The sequence below is a fragment of the Prosopis cineraria genome, unplaced genomic scaffold (assembly GCF_029017545.1).
Source record: "Prosopis cineraria cultivar Desert tree isolate PC_DT_omini unplaced genomic scaffold, ASM2901754v1 PC522, whole genome shotgun sequence".
NCBI classification, from domain to species: domain Eukaryota; kingdom Viridiplantae; phylum Streptophyta; class Magnoliopsida; order Fabales; family Fabaceae; genus Prosopis; species Prosopis cineraria.
The window spans coordinates 15,543-30,685 of NW_026555847.1; the positions used below are offsets into that span (position 1 = coordinate 15,543).

Here is a 15,143-nt window from a genome sequence, read left to right on the forward strand (position 1 = left end):
AAAAATTAAAAATAATAATAAGATATGATTTAAGAAGATCTTTGCACATACCTCCAAAAGAGAATATCAGTAAATTTTGGCTTAATTTTCTTTCTTTCTTTCTTTTCTGGGAACCAACCTGGTCAATGCAAAGTTTTCCTTTAACCTAATCATCTAGTTATATTTATAAGATAAAGAAAAAAAATATTTATTTTAATCTTATTTGTATGATACCTCTATAATTTTTATATTCATTTTTCTTTTTTGCCTCTATTAAATGTTAAGAAGATTATTGAATATTATAATATTTTATTTTAAGAAGTAAAGTTAAAAATTTATTAATTTTTTAAATAAAATTAATTTCAGTAAAATATGTTAAAAGTTAACTAATATTTCTGGAGTAAAGAATTTGAAAGTAATCTTAATTGCATAAATACAAATGGAGAAGATAGGAACAAAGCAAGTGCTCCACGTCATAATTTGTCTCTTCCAAAAACAGAAACTGTGAATTGTGCTCTTTATCTTCAATTAACTTTTTTTTGAATAGGCTTGACAAAAATGGAATGCACTCTTTCGTTTTAATTACTTAAGCCGAAAGCACAAGGATCAGTGAATGGGCACGAACTTTTAAAGGAAAATATATATATTATAAAAAAAATTAACCTTTTAATCCTTTAACTTTTAACTTAATTGTAATTCAGTCCCTCAACTATGACTCGCTGCGACTCAGTCCCTCAACTTTTAATTTACTTATAACTCAATCCTTATTTTTTAATTTTTTTAAAAAAATTTTATCAAATAAGAGGGATAAAAAAATACTCATATATTATTTTAAAATACTCTCTTTTTATTCATTAATGTGAGATATAAGCTAAAATGAAAAAAAATTAACAAAGGATAAGGGACTAATTTGTAAGTAATTCAAAAGTTAAAGGACTAAGTCATAGGCAAGTTATAGTTGAGAGACAGAGTCACAGAGTGTCATAATTGAGGAACTAAGTTACAAGTAACTTAAAAGTTAGAGAACTAAAAGATTAATTTTCTCTATATTATATATATAAATGGTCTAAATAACAATCCTCCTATTTGAAATTATAAAATAAAATAAAACTATACATATTAATAAAATATAATAATAATATTTTAAAAATTTACTTTTTCAAAACAAAGTTATAAACTTTCAAAAAAATATCCTCATGCACTCAATCATTACTCCCCCAGTCTTTTTTATAAATTATACTTCTTCCGTTTAAAAATATAAAATATTTTTTGAGGAGTTAGATGTTTAAAAATGTAAAATTTTTTTAGTCTTTTGAGATATAATTATTGTCTTTTTTCTAAAAATATCCTTATTAATAATGACTTTATATTTATTATAGGGTGTTTAATAGGAGTAAATATGAAAAGACAGGGTCAGTTTAAAAGTTGGTAATTACTTTATTGATAGATGAGATTTGATTAAAAATATTTTATATTTTTAAACAGATGGAGTAAGTCATTTTTGCCAACATTATTAACATTAATGCAATAAAATTATAAGGAATAAAAGTAAGTGAAATTTCAAACATAATATTTAAAGAAAAAATAAAAAGTAAACAAGTCATATAATAGTATTCTATCTTTTTGTCTCACTTATTAAGGATAGTTTGGAGATTTTAATTTACAATAAAAAAATCCTATCAATTAGTAATTTATAAAATAAATCAAATTGTGTTTCTAAAAAATTCCTAATATACAAAATCAAAAAAGCACACTACAATATCATTTCAAATCTCTTTATACTTGAAAGGTAAATATTTAAAAAGTATCATCAATAAAATATTATTTTTCTTAAATTATCTTATTCCGTGATTTAAAATATAAACAACTTAAAACATAAAAAAATTCACTTTATCCCTTATACTTATTAACTTAAATTTTTGTATAAATTTATTTTTCACTTATCATGAAATGCCTTGATAATTGTGAGTATAGGTAAAAAGGTAAAATAATACTATATATTTTTATGGAAATATAGACTTTATTGATTTGTAAATTTTTTTTAAAACTGTTTATATTTTGACCTGAAGAAAGTAAAAAAATCTAGATTTGATTTAGAATTCACGTCTCAACAATGTAAAGAAAAATGAAAAATAATAAAATTTAAGAAAAATATAACTTTAGGTTTTTGCACTTCATTTAAATTTTTATACTTTTTTCAATGTCATAAATCTTTACATTTTTATTTTTTAGTGTTTTATATCCCTAAATTTTTTAGCATTCTATGTCCCTCCATGAACAGTTTTATAAGGACCTAAAATCCTGAAAAACCAAAGGATGGGGATTTAGATCATACAAAAAAAGTATAAAAATCTATAATAAAATTTAAATAAAGTATAGAATATAGAGATACAAAGTTATTTTTTTAAGAAAATATAACTCAAAGAATTTTATGTCCCTCCATGAACAGTTTTATAAGGACCTAAAATCCTGAAAAACCAAAAGATGGGGATTTAGATCATACAAAAAAAGTATAAGAATCTATAATAAAATTTAAATAAAGTATAGAATATAGAGATACAAAGTTATTTTTTTTAAGAAAATATAACCCAGATCAAGTCATTTAATCTGTCGAGTTTTAAATATTAATTGAGGTGAATTTTTTATTTTATTTTATTTTGCTCAATTTAAGGAACTGGATGATGGACAGTCATGCTAGGTCCACTTATTGACAAAAGAATCATTTTCTTAATAAGAAAACAAATCGAAGGAATATCCGCATTTTCTATTCAAAAGTAGGAGGAATGAAAATGTCTTTTCCATTTCTCCCTTGTCGGCCATATATTCAAAAGATAGAACTTCTTTTAAGACAAATTAAAGAGTTAATCAGTATTTTAAATTTTAAACTACTATGCAAATAAGATTTTAAATTCTGAATTTTTTAACTGTGCATCCAAAAATCTACTATTAAGTTAAAAAAAATAATTATTATTTTTAAGAGTCAAAATAGGTGCCACAATATATGCGACTATGTCACACATCTACAAAAATAACAATTATTTTTAAAAATTAATGGCAAGTTTTTAGGTGATCGAAATTTAAAAGTTAAAAAAAATTTACACATTTTAAAAATTTAAAATTTATAATACTATTCACACAATAATTTAGAGTTTAGAATGTTCCTCAACTTTAAACTAAAAAGTATCATTTCACGTTTTTATTTTTATCGCAAAAAAAATTCTTATTATTTCTAAAGTATCAGCATGACAAGTTGTCAATTTCTTAATAAAAAGCAAAAATAACTTTTTATTTTATGTTACCTCACGCATGTCTTGCTTTAACCCCCTTGATTTCATTTAATCTTAATTTATACACTTAACGTAATTTTGTGCCTTAAATTTATTTGATCTTAACTTGATCACTTAATTTGATTTTAAATTTTATTCTATTTCAATTTAATATTCAATGAGTATCCAAGTTTTGTTCTTCAGGCTTGGGTATTTAAATTTATAAGTAATGATGAAAGCTAAATAATGAATAAAAATCCACTCATCCAAATTGATAGTAACAAAGTATCTAACCATATAAATTCAAGAATCTAAGGCATCTTTTGCAATCTATTTTAGAAATAGTTTTCTATCCTCCAAAAAAATAACAAAAAATATATTTAGTAACATGTTTTTAAAAAATATTTGAAAAACAAAACAGAAAATATTTTTATACAAAATAAAAAAACAAAAACATCTTTTAAGTATTTTGAGATAATTATTTTGAAAAAACAAGAGAGAATGTGAAAAACTAGGGCTTGTTTGTTTCCTATTTTTAAATTTTTTTTTTTTGCTTTTGAAAACATAAAAACACTTTGAAACTTGTTTGCATAAGTATTTTTTATTTAATTATTTTTAAAATTATTTTTATTGTTTATTTTTAAAAACAACAAATAGAAACAACTTTAAGTTGTTTTTGTTTTTTTTTTTTCATTTTTAAAATACAATATATTTTATTATTGAAAATTATAGTTGCCTTAATCAATTATTATTATTAATCACTATTATTAACTGCTTATAACTAGATAGTTTATTTTTTAATTCCAAAATTATTTTTTAATTGATATAACCGAACAAAGTTCTTTTATTTTGTTTTAAAAACAATTTTAAAAGTTATAATACAAAACAGTTTTTAAAAATAAAAATTGAACGCAAAAACCAAACAACCCCTAATTTCCTTTAAAATTTAGTAAAATACTTACATCTTAAAACATGAATTTTTTTTTGAAAAAAAAAAATCTTATAATATGAACAGATGGAACATTTATTATATTCTTTTTATCATCACTAAACAGTATTTTGTCTCTTAATACCTTTATTTTTAATTTAGGGACATAAAAGACAATTCAAATATATAAAATATATGTATTCAAAGTGAGATCCTAGAGGATTATCATGATAAGATGGCACACCAACGTGATCTTCATATTCTGAATGGCCTCTTTCAACACCATCAAATGAACTTCAATAAAACCTTAAAAACATTAATTTCTGTAACATCACATTCTTGCCTGTTCATGGAAAGCATTCTACTTTCATGTTTTGGTCACGGAATTCACAATACAGGTTGCTGCCAAGTGTCAACTGCTTTTTTCTTCCCCTTCCCTTACGTTCATGGCACTTAACCTTATGCTTAACTTACCAAATTAATTACCCATTAATACATTGATAGAGTTAGGGAGCTATACATGACAACTCCAAAATTGAAATGCATCATCTCCCGTATCCATCAAAACTGCGTCGAGTTTCACGTTCCACTAAAATCATGATTTTGATAATTTTCAACGTGAAACAACATAAATTAACTTTTTTTTCCCAGTTCCTCTCTACCTGGTACATCTCCATTATTACGTGAGATTTGGATGATTCGAATCTTATGGTTAATTAAACTACTATTACAATATTAAATCATGAACAAATAACCAAATATAAAATAAAATCAATAATAAATCATAATATTTAAAAAATCATAAACGACATAATACAGGTGAGAGTCTCAATCAAGTTTCCGGGTTAGGACCATGTTTTTTGTTTTGTTTTTAGTTTTATTTTTTTGGATAGAAGACCATGTTCTTGTTTTATTATTTAATCTAAAATGTTTTAAAAAAATTGTCATCTTCATTGTTGTTGGGCAAACTTGGAGCTGGAGCTAAGTGAGGGCAGGTAACCCTTTTAGTTTCTTAAAACATGTATTGAATTCAATATCATTCCAAAAACAACAACAACAACAAACCTTTATCCCACTAGGTGGGGTCGGTTACATGGATTGTAAGACGCCATTGTGCTCTATCATTTATTAAGCTTTTAGAAATATTATTAATTAAGAGATTACGTTCAACAACTTCCAAGAGTGTTCTCTTAGGCCTTCCTCTACCTCTCTTAATCGGACTCAAAGTTATATGTTCCACTCTTCTCACTGGTGCCTCCCTTGGTCTTCTTTGTACATGCCCAAACCATTTCAACCGATTTTCTACCATTTTTTCCTCAATAGGTGCCACCCTCACTTTTTCACGTATGTGCTCATTTTGAATTTTATCTTTACGTGTATGTCCGCACATCCATCGTAACATTCTCATCTCTGCTACTCCAACTTTATGCTCTTGCTGTCCCGTTAGAGCCCAGCATTCACTACTATATAACATTGCCGGTCTGATAGCAGTACGATAAAACTTTCCTTTAAGTTTATTAGGCACCTTACGGTCACAAATAACTCCTTTAGCTTTTCTCCAATTAAACCACCCAGCTTGAATTCTATGTGAAATATCTCCACTGATTTCGCCATCATTTTGAATAATGGCTCCCAAATATCTAAACTTTTCCACTTGAGGTATGATTTGATCTCTCAATTTCACTTCCAAATTATTTTCGAATAGTCCTTTACCAAATTTACAATATAAATATTCCGTCTTACTTCTACTCAGACGAAAACCTTTCGACTCCAATGTCCTCCTCCATAACTCAAGTTTGCAATTAACCTCTTCTCTTGTCTCTGCTATAAGAACTATATCATCCGCGAAGAGCATACATTTCAGGATTTCCTCTTGAATATGTTCCGTCAAAACATTTAAAATCAAGTTGAACAAATAAGGACTCAGAGATGATCCCTGATGTAGTCCAATCTTTATAGGAAAATCCTTTGTTTGACCACTAGGCGTTCTTATACTAGTTTTTACCCCCTCATACATATCTTGTATGGCTTTAATATAAGCAATCCGTACTCCCTTTTTTTCCAACGCTTTCCAAAGCACTTCTCTTGGTATACGGTCATAAGTTTTTTCCAAATCAATAAAAACCATGTGTAGATCTTTATCTTTACAACGATACTTTTCCATTAATCCCCTTAGTAGATAAATTGCCTCTGTAGTTGATCTACCTGGCATAAAACCAAATTGATTCTCAGAAATACTTGTCTCCAATCTCAACCTGTGCTCAATTACTTTCTCCCACAATTTCATTATGTGGCTCATGAGTTTAATCCCTCTATAGTTAGTACAATTCTGAATATCTCCTTTATTTTTATAAATAGGAATTAATGTACTTCTCCTCCACTCATCAGGCATTTTCTTGGACCGTAAAATCACATTAAATAACTTAGTTAACCATCTCACCCCTTCTTCACCTAAACATTTCCACGCTTCGATAGATATACAATCAGGTCCGTTAGCTCTACCATTTGCCATTTTCTTAAGAGCTTCCTTTACCTCCTTATCACGTATTTTTCGATAGAATGACAAATTTTGTTCTCCTTCACCAGTTACTAAATCCTCCAAGTTACTAGATGAATCCTCTCCATCATTGAAAAGTTTAGAAAAATAAGTCTCCCATCTATTTTTAATTTCATCATCTGTAACTAAAATTCTTCCCTCTTCATCCTTAATACACCTTACCTGTTCTAGATCTCTTGATTTTCTTTCCCTACTCTTGGCAATCTTATAAATATTTTGCTCTCCTTCCTTCGTCTCAAGGTTCTTATAAAATTCTTCAAAAGCTTTGGAACGAGCTTCACCCACAGCTCTCTTAGTTTCCTTCTTAGCCATACGGTACCTCTCCCAATTTTCCTCATTGTTACACAAATGTATGGCTTTAAAACAGTTCTTCTTATACTTGATTTTGTCCTGTACACTATTATTCCACCACCAAGACTCCTTATCTCTCGGACCAGAACCTTTCGATTCTCCCAAAACTACTTTTGCAACCTCTCGTATCTTTTTAGTCATATCCTCCCATATGATGTTAGCACTTCCCTGAGAATCCCAAATTCCTTTATCCAAAAGATTTCGCTTGAAAATATCTTGCTTCTCACCTTTTAATTGCCACCACCTAATCTTTGGTGTTACTACTTGTCGACGTTTTTGGATTTTACTCATAATACACACATCAAGGACTAGGACCCTATGTTGTGTCGTTACAGCATCTCCAGGGATCACCTTACAATTTTTACAAAGTTTTCTATCTGTGTTCCTAACCAAAAGAAAATCAATCTGCGACCTTGAGGCTCCACTTTTGTAAGTGATGAGATGCTCATCTCTCTTCTTGAAACAAGTGTTGGCAATCTTAAAATTATACGCCAATGAGAAATCAAGAAGAGTTTGCCCTTCATTGTTTAGCTCTCCAAAACCAAAACCACCATGCACCCTCGCATACTGACCAGCTTCCCTCCCGACATGCCCATTAAAGTCTCCTCCAATAAAAATCTTTTCACTCTGTGGTATGTGTCGAATCAACCCCTCCAGATCCTCCCAAAATAATTCCTTAAGACTGACTTCTGTCCCGACTTGCGGCGCATAAGCGCTAACAATATTAACAATCTCACGTCCAATTATCATTTTTAAAGAAATAATTCTGTCTCCAATTCTTCTAACTTCTACAACGTTCTTCTTCCACTCCTTATCTATAATGATGCCTACTCCATTGCGTGCACTTACTTTTCCTGTATACCAAAGTTTGAAACCTTGAATATCCTTAGCTCCTTCTCCACGCCATTTTGTTTCTTGCAAGCAAAGGATATTGATTTTCCTTTGAATCATAAGCCCTACAACCTCTACAGATTTACAATTTAATGTCCCAACATTCCAAGTACCAAATCTAATTTTGCTCTTATGGACTAACTTCTTTAGCCGCGTGCGTCCAGAATGACGCGGTAGCCCTTGCTCATTTAACACTACATCCGGGCGCCGATGCAGCGGCTCTAACTCACTTATCACTGTACTCGAGCCATGCAGCGCGTTACTTACGGGCAACGACCTAGCATTAACATTATAACGTCTATTGTCCATGTTCATGATAGATTCAATAAATTTTTACATTGGCTGTTGATGGCCTAACACAACCCTCCTTTACCCGGGCTTGGGACCGGCTATAAACATAGGCGGAGTTAATTCAATATCATTCCAAACAAAAACCAAATTTAAAAGTAACATTTACATTGCAACATGCTTCTTCTGAGTAGGAACCATCTACGATTTTGATAATCAGGAAAAAATTATCCAGCATAACTTTTTCCATTTGCATGTTTACTTCCTCAAAACAGTTAAATTTAAACTGCAAACTGCAATTAAAAAAAAAATTAAGCAGACAAATCCTTTATAGGACCAAACACAGCGCATGCAAGTATGCACATATTATTCCATTAATTAATAATTAATGGTTGGGTTACATTCAAACATTTTGCAGTATTTTTACTTGGGGTTTGATGCCTGTATTCCATGACGCTTAAAAAATTCTCTAAATCCATAAGCACTGAGATCGTAGTTAAACTGCACACCCATAGATAAATGAAATTTTTGTGAAGCTCATCAGTATTCTACAGCTGTAGATAAATATAACAAACTTTCATTCGGTTATTTCATGCAGGCACTTGCAATTAGATCTTCTACATTCACAATACTAAATGCATATAGTGGATGTGAAGAAAGATTAAAACAATATACTCTCCCATTCCAAATTATAAAACACTTTCAAATAAAATCACACATATCAATAAAACTCATTAAATATACTTTACAACTTTATTTTTTTCAAAACAAAAATATAAACTTTCAAAAATGCTCTTCATTTAATATTTCATGTATGAAGGAATATTAAATAGAAAATATAATGGGAAGGGCAAAATTGAAAAAGCATTATTAATGAAACCTTATTTTTGTTAAAGTGTCTAATATTTTGAAATGCCGAATCTCCTTCAAAAGTATCAATGTGGAATGGAGGGAGTAGATTATAAATGAGAACCCCATACATAATCACATTCTTTTATACTGCCCTTTTTTGCATCCAAATGCATAGCTATCTGAATGTAGAAGACCTAATTTGGATATTATGAAGAGTCAATAACAGAACTGATTTATAAACAAGCTGAAAACTTACAGGCAAGACCTTCACGTTGTATTTCGTGACATTTGGATCAGCCATCCTTCCCTGGCCAGCTGCCTGTATAGAAAAACTAAGTCAATAAGAGTTTTAATGGACAAGTAATCACTTCAAAGATTAGCCTATTAAAAGAAGATATGATAGCAGCAGAACATGCTTTCTGGTTGATCGAGTCATGGAATGGATCCATTAGACCATTACAATCTCTTCTCATGAGACTTCGAGACACAGCAGTAAGATTGTAGTGAACAAGGTGAGGTGTACCATACTTGTTGTGGGCTGTGAAATATTTCAATAAATGGATACTCCTTTCTCTGCCGTGTTATGCAAAATCCAGGATATTTTGGACACTCAACCTGGAAAATAGTAGGACATAATCATTTCATCAATTCATGGTAAAAATCTAGACTATGCAGAAAAGTATAGTAAATGGGAAGAAGGATTCTGCCGGCAAAAACCCTAGAAAATAAGAATCAAAACCCAGTAGGCAAAAGAGAGAGGGTGATTTGACAAAGACTACACTCCTTGAAAGTAAAATAACAACTAAAAGAAAGCTAATCAGTACGTCAATGCGTCATCTATATGTTTTTGTGTTTCCATCAATAGAGAAGTGAATAATATGCTTTATAAAGTGTTATGTCATCAAGTTTCAACACTAACAATTGACCAATAACAACTTACACGCATAAATTTAATATGTGGATAAAACTCGGCAGCAGCTTCTTCCAATACTTTGTCAAGATGTTTCGTATAGTTGCCCCTGCAATATAATAATTAGCTTTTAGTTATTCCAAAATATTTTTCGTTTTTCTCATTTTGTCCTCAATTTTGGACCTAAAGTCAACTACAAGTTAGTTTGAAACAACAAAAAGTTCGCGGCTAACTCTACCTTATAGTAAATGCAACAACAACAGGATAACCTTCATGAAGGAGCTGGACAAACTCACGCTCTGAGGTAAAATGAACAACCCTTGATGGTCCAAGATCCTTTGGATAGCCAGTATAATACCTACAATCACCACAAGAAAATTTTCATCAAATGAAAGAGAAACTTGAGGCTTTCAACAAAATAGAAAAGGGAAACATTGGGGGGTGGGGGTTCAAGAGAATTAGCATGTTGGTACCTTATTAGAGACAGAAAACATTCTATAGCAGTGAAATTAATGAAAGGCAGACAGTCAAGTGAGACAACTTTACAACAAAGAGACATTGGCAGGTGCATTGAGCACAGTTTTAATTAAGCATCAGATATGGGAGGTCATACTTGCATGTTGTCCGAAGTTGACTGATCATACGATCAAAAAATGACGAGTCAGATGAATCAGCCATTGCACAGTAAGGTCATGCACAAGATTCAATTATGTAGTTCCTGCAACATAAATATCATATTTGAGTAGACAACAAAGTATTAATTCACCCTACTCTCAGCTTTTAGCTCAGTAAAATAATTAAGTACAAAATGCTCTAACAATACAAGATGATATTGCAACACCATATCTCGGAATTAGTTTTGCTTGTCTCAACTGTCTTTTTGAACAGCTTGAAGATCAGTAAGTGAAAATGTAACTTCAGTGAAATTTGGCTTTCAAAGAAAAGTGAAATTGGACTTTCATTGAAAAGACAGAAGCATGAGTAAAACGCATCTACTCAGTTTTATTTGAGTAGAGGAGAAATTCATGCATGCAAATATTGCTGGGTAACTATCACTTTGCTTAACAATGCTAAGGAATATTTTATATGATTGGTAAATTGGTTTCATATGGAGCATTGTCTATTCTTAAATCAAAATTTTCCATTTTCTTAAAGTATCATATTCAACAAGAGGACCATGAAACCCAAGGCCAGGCATCTATGCCAAGGAATCCCAACCCACCCCAAAACAAAAAAAAAAAAAAAACCTCTTCTCAAGCCTTTTGTAGATCAGCTATGGAGCATCATGCCATGATGTCAAAGCACAGCCTAAACAAAGGCATGAAACACTATCTTATGATAAAATAAAAGCACAAGACATCCTATCAAACTAGTTTAATGCATAATACTAAAATCTAAACAAATTTAAGAAAAAATAAACTGCATAATGGGGGGAAAATAAATTGTACATTTGTACCGCATAAATTGATGCCATGATCAACTTTTATTCCTAGTTTCAGAGATGTACTATGCACGTTGAGTGCAGTCAAATATATGCGAAAACACTGAAGTATAGATTTAAGAACCGAGATAGCTTGGGCTCCCATGCACAGTCACTGGTAACTGAAAAGAAATGAAGGCAAATTGCAACTCTTTGAAACCCTAACAGATGCAGGAAGAGTACAGCAAAGCTGCATCTTCTAAACCTTTTCAGTCGAAGTACGCCCTTGCATCAGCACTTTCTTCTCCTTTCTTTTCTCTTTTGTTCGATAAAGGTTGAACACCGAAGGATTGTCTATGGCATTGCCAAGTTATTCAACAAGTAACCAACCACCTATCACTTGATTTGGGTGGTCCATTGGCGTTTGTTTTTTCCAGGTTCATTATTAGGTTTTTGTACATGCTATACTTTGCTCTAAGTTCTTGAATGAATGAGTTCCAGTTTCTTATTGAAAAAAAAAAAAAAAGTTATTCAACTAGTTCCAATCAAATTCAGAATACTAAAACAGAAATCACTCAAAATCAACCGTATATGGGACAAAATAAGAAGCTCATATTCGCAGCACGCCAAGGACATAAGCCATACGACTGGAATAATACCACCACTAATGGTTTAAGAACTAAAATAGGAAGCTGATGTTCCCTCCAAACATGGAAGCCAGCCAGCATATTAACACCTAGACTCAGGAATTAAAGCCGGGGGAGTATATTCCACACATTTAACAGAAAAGACATGCTAATACCAACACGCCTGGCCAGGAATTTAAAAGGAAGTAAGGTTTCTGGAATGGGAGAGACAGATTCTGAAAATTACCTCTGTAGCTCACCGCCGAGAGGTCCAACTCGACCAGCTGCAACGGACGGCTTGCAAGAAGTTGAAGACGGCGAGAAGGCAGCGCCGGATCGTCTCGTATGTTCTCTCTATACGATTATTGATCGGCGTTCCTCGTGAGGATTCGAGCGCGTGAACTGATGAGTGTTTCTGGAAGCATGTGTGCGATGCTGGGCAAATCGAGAGTTGGGGAAGGACGATGAAACCGGTAAAGGATTTTAGGTTTAAAAAAATGCCAAAAAATATTATGACTTTTTTTTTTTTGCCAAAAACATATTATTACCTTAAAATGTAATTTTTTATACATGGTTTTTTTTAAAGAATTACATTAAAGGAACTGAAAAAAAAAATTATTCACAAATAAAAATTAATATTAATAAATTTATGTTTTCATTTTAATAACATTTTATTTTATATTAATTCTTGTTTGCAAATAATTGTCTCCTCAAAGCCTTGATAATATTCTTAATAGTTTTTTAAACCGTTAATATCAGCTTTTCTAATTAAATTAAATTATTTTAAATATTACAAAATCCGAAAATAATGAGTTTGATGATTACATTATAACACTTGGAAATGATTAAGGAGAGATCGAAATTAGTGAAATGTACATTTATTTATGATCCTCCATGTCTAGGTACTGTGCTATCTATGATTCTTTATTCATATTCATATTATAATAAAATAAATGTAGGGATTATTTCAATTTTCAAGAGATATTGTTTAATAAGAACTTCTCACAATGGACTGAAACATTAATTAAATCAAAAGCTAATCACAGTCTTGCTCACCCGTGAATAACAACAACTTAAAATAAAAATTCAAAATTAATAAAAAATAATGAAATTTTATGCACACAGGTATCAAAGAAACTATACAAAAGAAATAAATATATAGACAATAAAAAGAAGACGTGACCGAAATAAACTGTTTCTGCGATCTACCAAAATATCAAGGCCCAATCCTCAATATGAGCCCAATTAATTACTAAGCGTAGATCCAAACATGAGAATTTCAGGCCCAGACAAATAAAGCCGTGTTCCCTTTATGCTAAGACATGGAAAACTATATATAAATATATAAGGTCATGTTTGGTTGGTTGAAATTGTGAAGATAGAAATGAAATTGGGATAGGAATCTGAATAAAGTGATGTTTGGTAGATATGAATTACAATTCTTGAGAATCCTGATTCTATGAAAAGAGGCTGAATTGAATTCCTTATTTGAAGCTATAGAATTGGGAGCAATTCTATAGAATTGTAATATTTAAGACACTTTGCCCTCATACAAATTCCAGAAAGACAAATTTGCCCTCAAAAAATATAAAACCCTCACCTCACTCCTGGTTCCTAATATTTTTGCTCATTATATATAAAAAATTATAATATATATATAAGATAGTATTATATATAATATTTATATATAATTTATATATTTATAATATTTTTTGTAAAATATTTTACTGGATTTTTTATTATTTAAGAAGGGAAACTTTTGATTTTCTTGTATTTTCTTGCTACCTTTATTAAATGTTTTTACTGGTACACAATTAAGTTTTTATTATGTTTTATTTTAAATTTTATATAGGAGTATTTTTGTCTTTTAAGTATAATTTCATTTCCATCTCTTGCATACCAAACAAAAGTAATGCAAGGATTCCATCTAATTTTTCTGACATACCAAACATACTTTTATAATTCAATTCTATTTCAATTCTGATTACAATTCCAATTCCAATTCCATCAACAACTATTCAATCATACCAAATGGGACCTAAAAGATATGAATAACTAGCTTCTCTTGTTAGTTTTTAATTTACTATTTACATCCCATAGATAACTTGACTATAGCCCTCTATAATTTTTTATTATATTACTATCCTTTTTATCTCTTCTCTCTATTGTTCTAATTTTTTACCAAAACTTTTGCTCCAATCAATATATCATTTAGTTAAAAAGTTTCTATCGAGTTATCATAAAAAAAAAGTGGCAATTATTAGTTTATTGCCTTAATTGCATAGAAAAGAAATATGGTAAGTGAAAAAAAATAGGGAAGCATCAAATTGTAAAAGCACATAACATATCCTTTTGTATATATATTTAAATGGCTCTCCTCTTTAGAGGCTTAACTGATCTGGCAAATGAATTTTTTTATTAAGGTTTTTATGTAATGCCAAAGGTTTCCATAAGTAATATTGAGTCCCAACTATTTGTAGCATCGATAGAAAATTTGATTTGAGTCATGTTTGAAAACACTATTTTTGAGAGTTATTTTATCACACACAATAAAAAATGTGATAAGTACTCTTTAAAATTAAACAAACACTTCATGTTTCTTGTTTATTAAAGTTGATAGATTCATTAACATTGTCTATGTTCTTTAATTGAATAATTATTAAAATACGGACTAATTTTATTTAGGTGTTACAAAGAATCAATTCAGACACGGCACAATATCCACTGCTTTACAAAGTCTAAAAGATAAATTAAAACATAATTTTCATTAAAATAAAATGATAAATTAAACTATTTAAAATCACTGTGATAAATTTTCTATTTTAGTTTCAGTGAACTGAATACTAACAGTCATCCCATTCGTGGTTATACAACACATTGGTATTGATTATTTATATAAATTAATTTTAATTATTAATTAGTATTTCTTGTTAGCAAGGGATAAAAAAGGCACATTACCAAAACATTGATGGATCTCTAACAAGGGACAAGGTGGTAGAGTAGATGTGATGTGAGAAAACTTTCTCCAGAGAGGATCACAAGGAGAGAGATATAACATTTCTTTAAGAGCACAAC

At 30.1% G+C, this 15,143-nt stretch overlaps 1 protein-coding gene across 4 annotated transcripts; it reads right to left on the reverse strand.

Moving 5' to 3' along the window:
• Positions 1 to 8,441: 8,441 nt before the first annotated feature.
• LOC129297427 (uncharacterized) lies at positions 8,442 to 12,519 on the reverse strand. Of its 4 annotated transcripts, none has more exons than XM_054935770.1 (7): positions 12,316 to 12,519; positions 10,636 to 10,740; positions 10,261 to 10,380; positions 10,053 to 10,131; positions 9,641 to 9,727; positions 9,369 to 9,431; positions 8,442 to 8,761 (listed from the first exon to the last, which is right to left on the reverse strand). In XM_054935770.1, exons 2-7 carry the CDS (start codon positions 10,698 to 10,700, stop codon positions 8,684 to 8,686), a joined length of 492 nt encoding a protein of 163 aa, XP_054791745.1. In that variant the 5' UTR covers positions 10,701 to 10,740; positions 12,316 to 12,519; the 3' UTR covers positions 8,442 to 8,683. The 4 variants fall into 4 exon arrangements, 3 of the variants coding, with proteins under 3 accessions (XP_054791745.1, XP_054791746.1, XP_054791747.1); XM_054935771.1 differs by having other exon boundaries at positions 8,674 to 8,814; XR_008590197.1 differs by having other exon boundaries at positions 8,684 to 8,761; positions 9,369 to 9,427; positions 9,525 to 9,727.
• Between the last annotated feature and the right edge of the window lie 2,624 nt (positions 12,520 to 15,143).

Coding starts and splice junctions, on each gene's coding strand:
- LOC129297427 (XM_054935770.1), bottom strand. CDS start 10,700: ATGGCTGATTCATCTGACTCGTCATTTTTTGATCGTATGATCAGTCAA. Junction 10,132..10,260: donor GTTGTTGCATTTACTATAAG/GTAGAGTTAGCC, acceptor ATTATATTGCAG/GGGCAACTATACGAAACATC. Junction 9,728..10,052: donor CACATATTAAATTTATGCGT/GTAAGTTGTTAT, acceptor ACTATTTTCCAG/GTTGAGTGTCCAAAATATCC.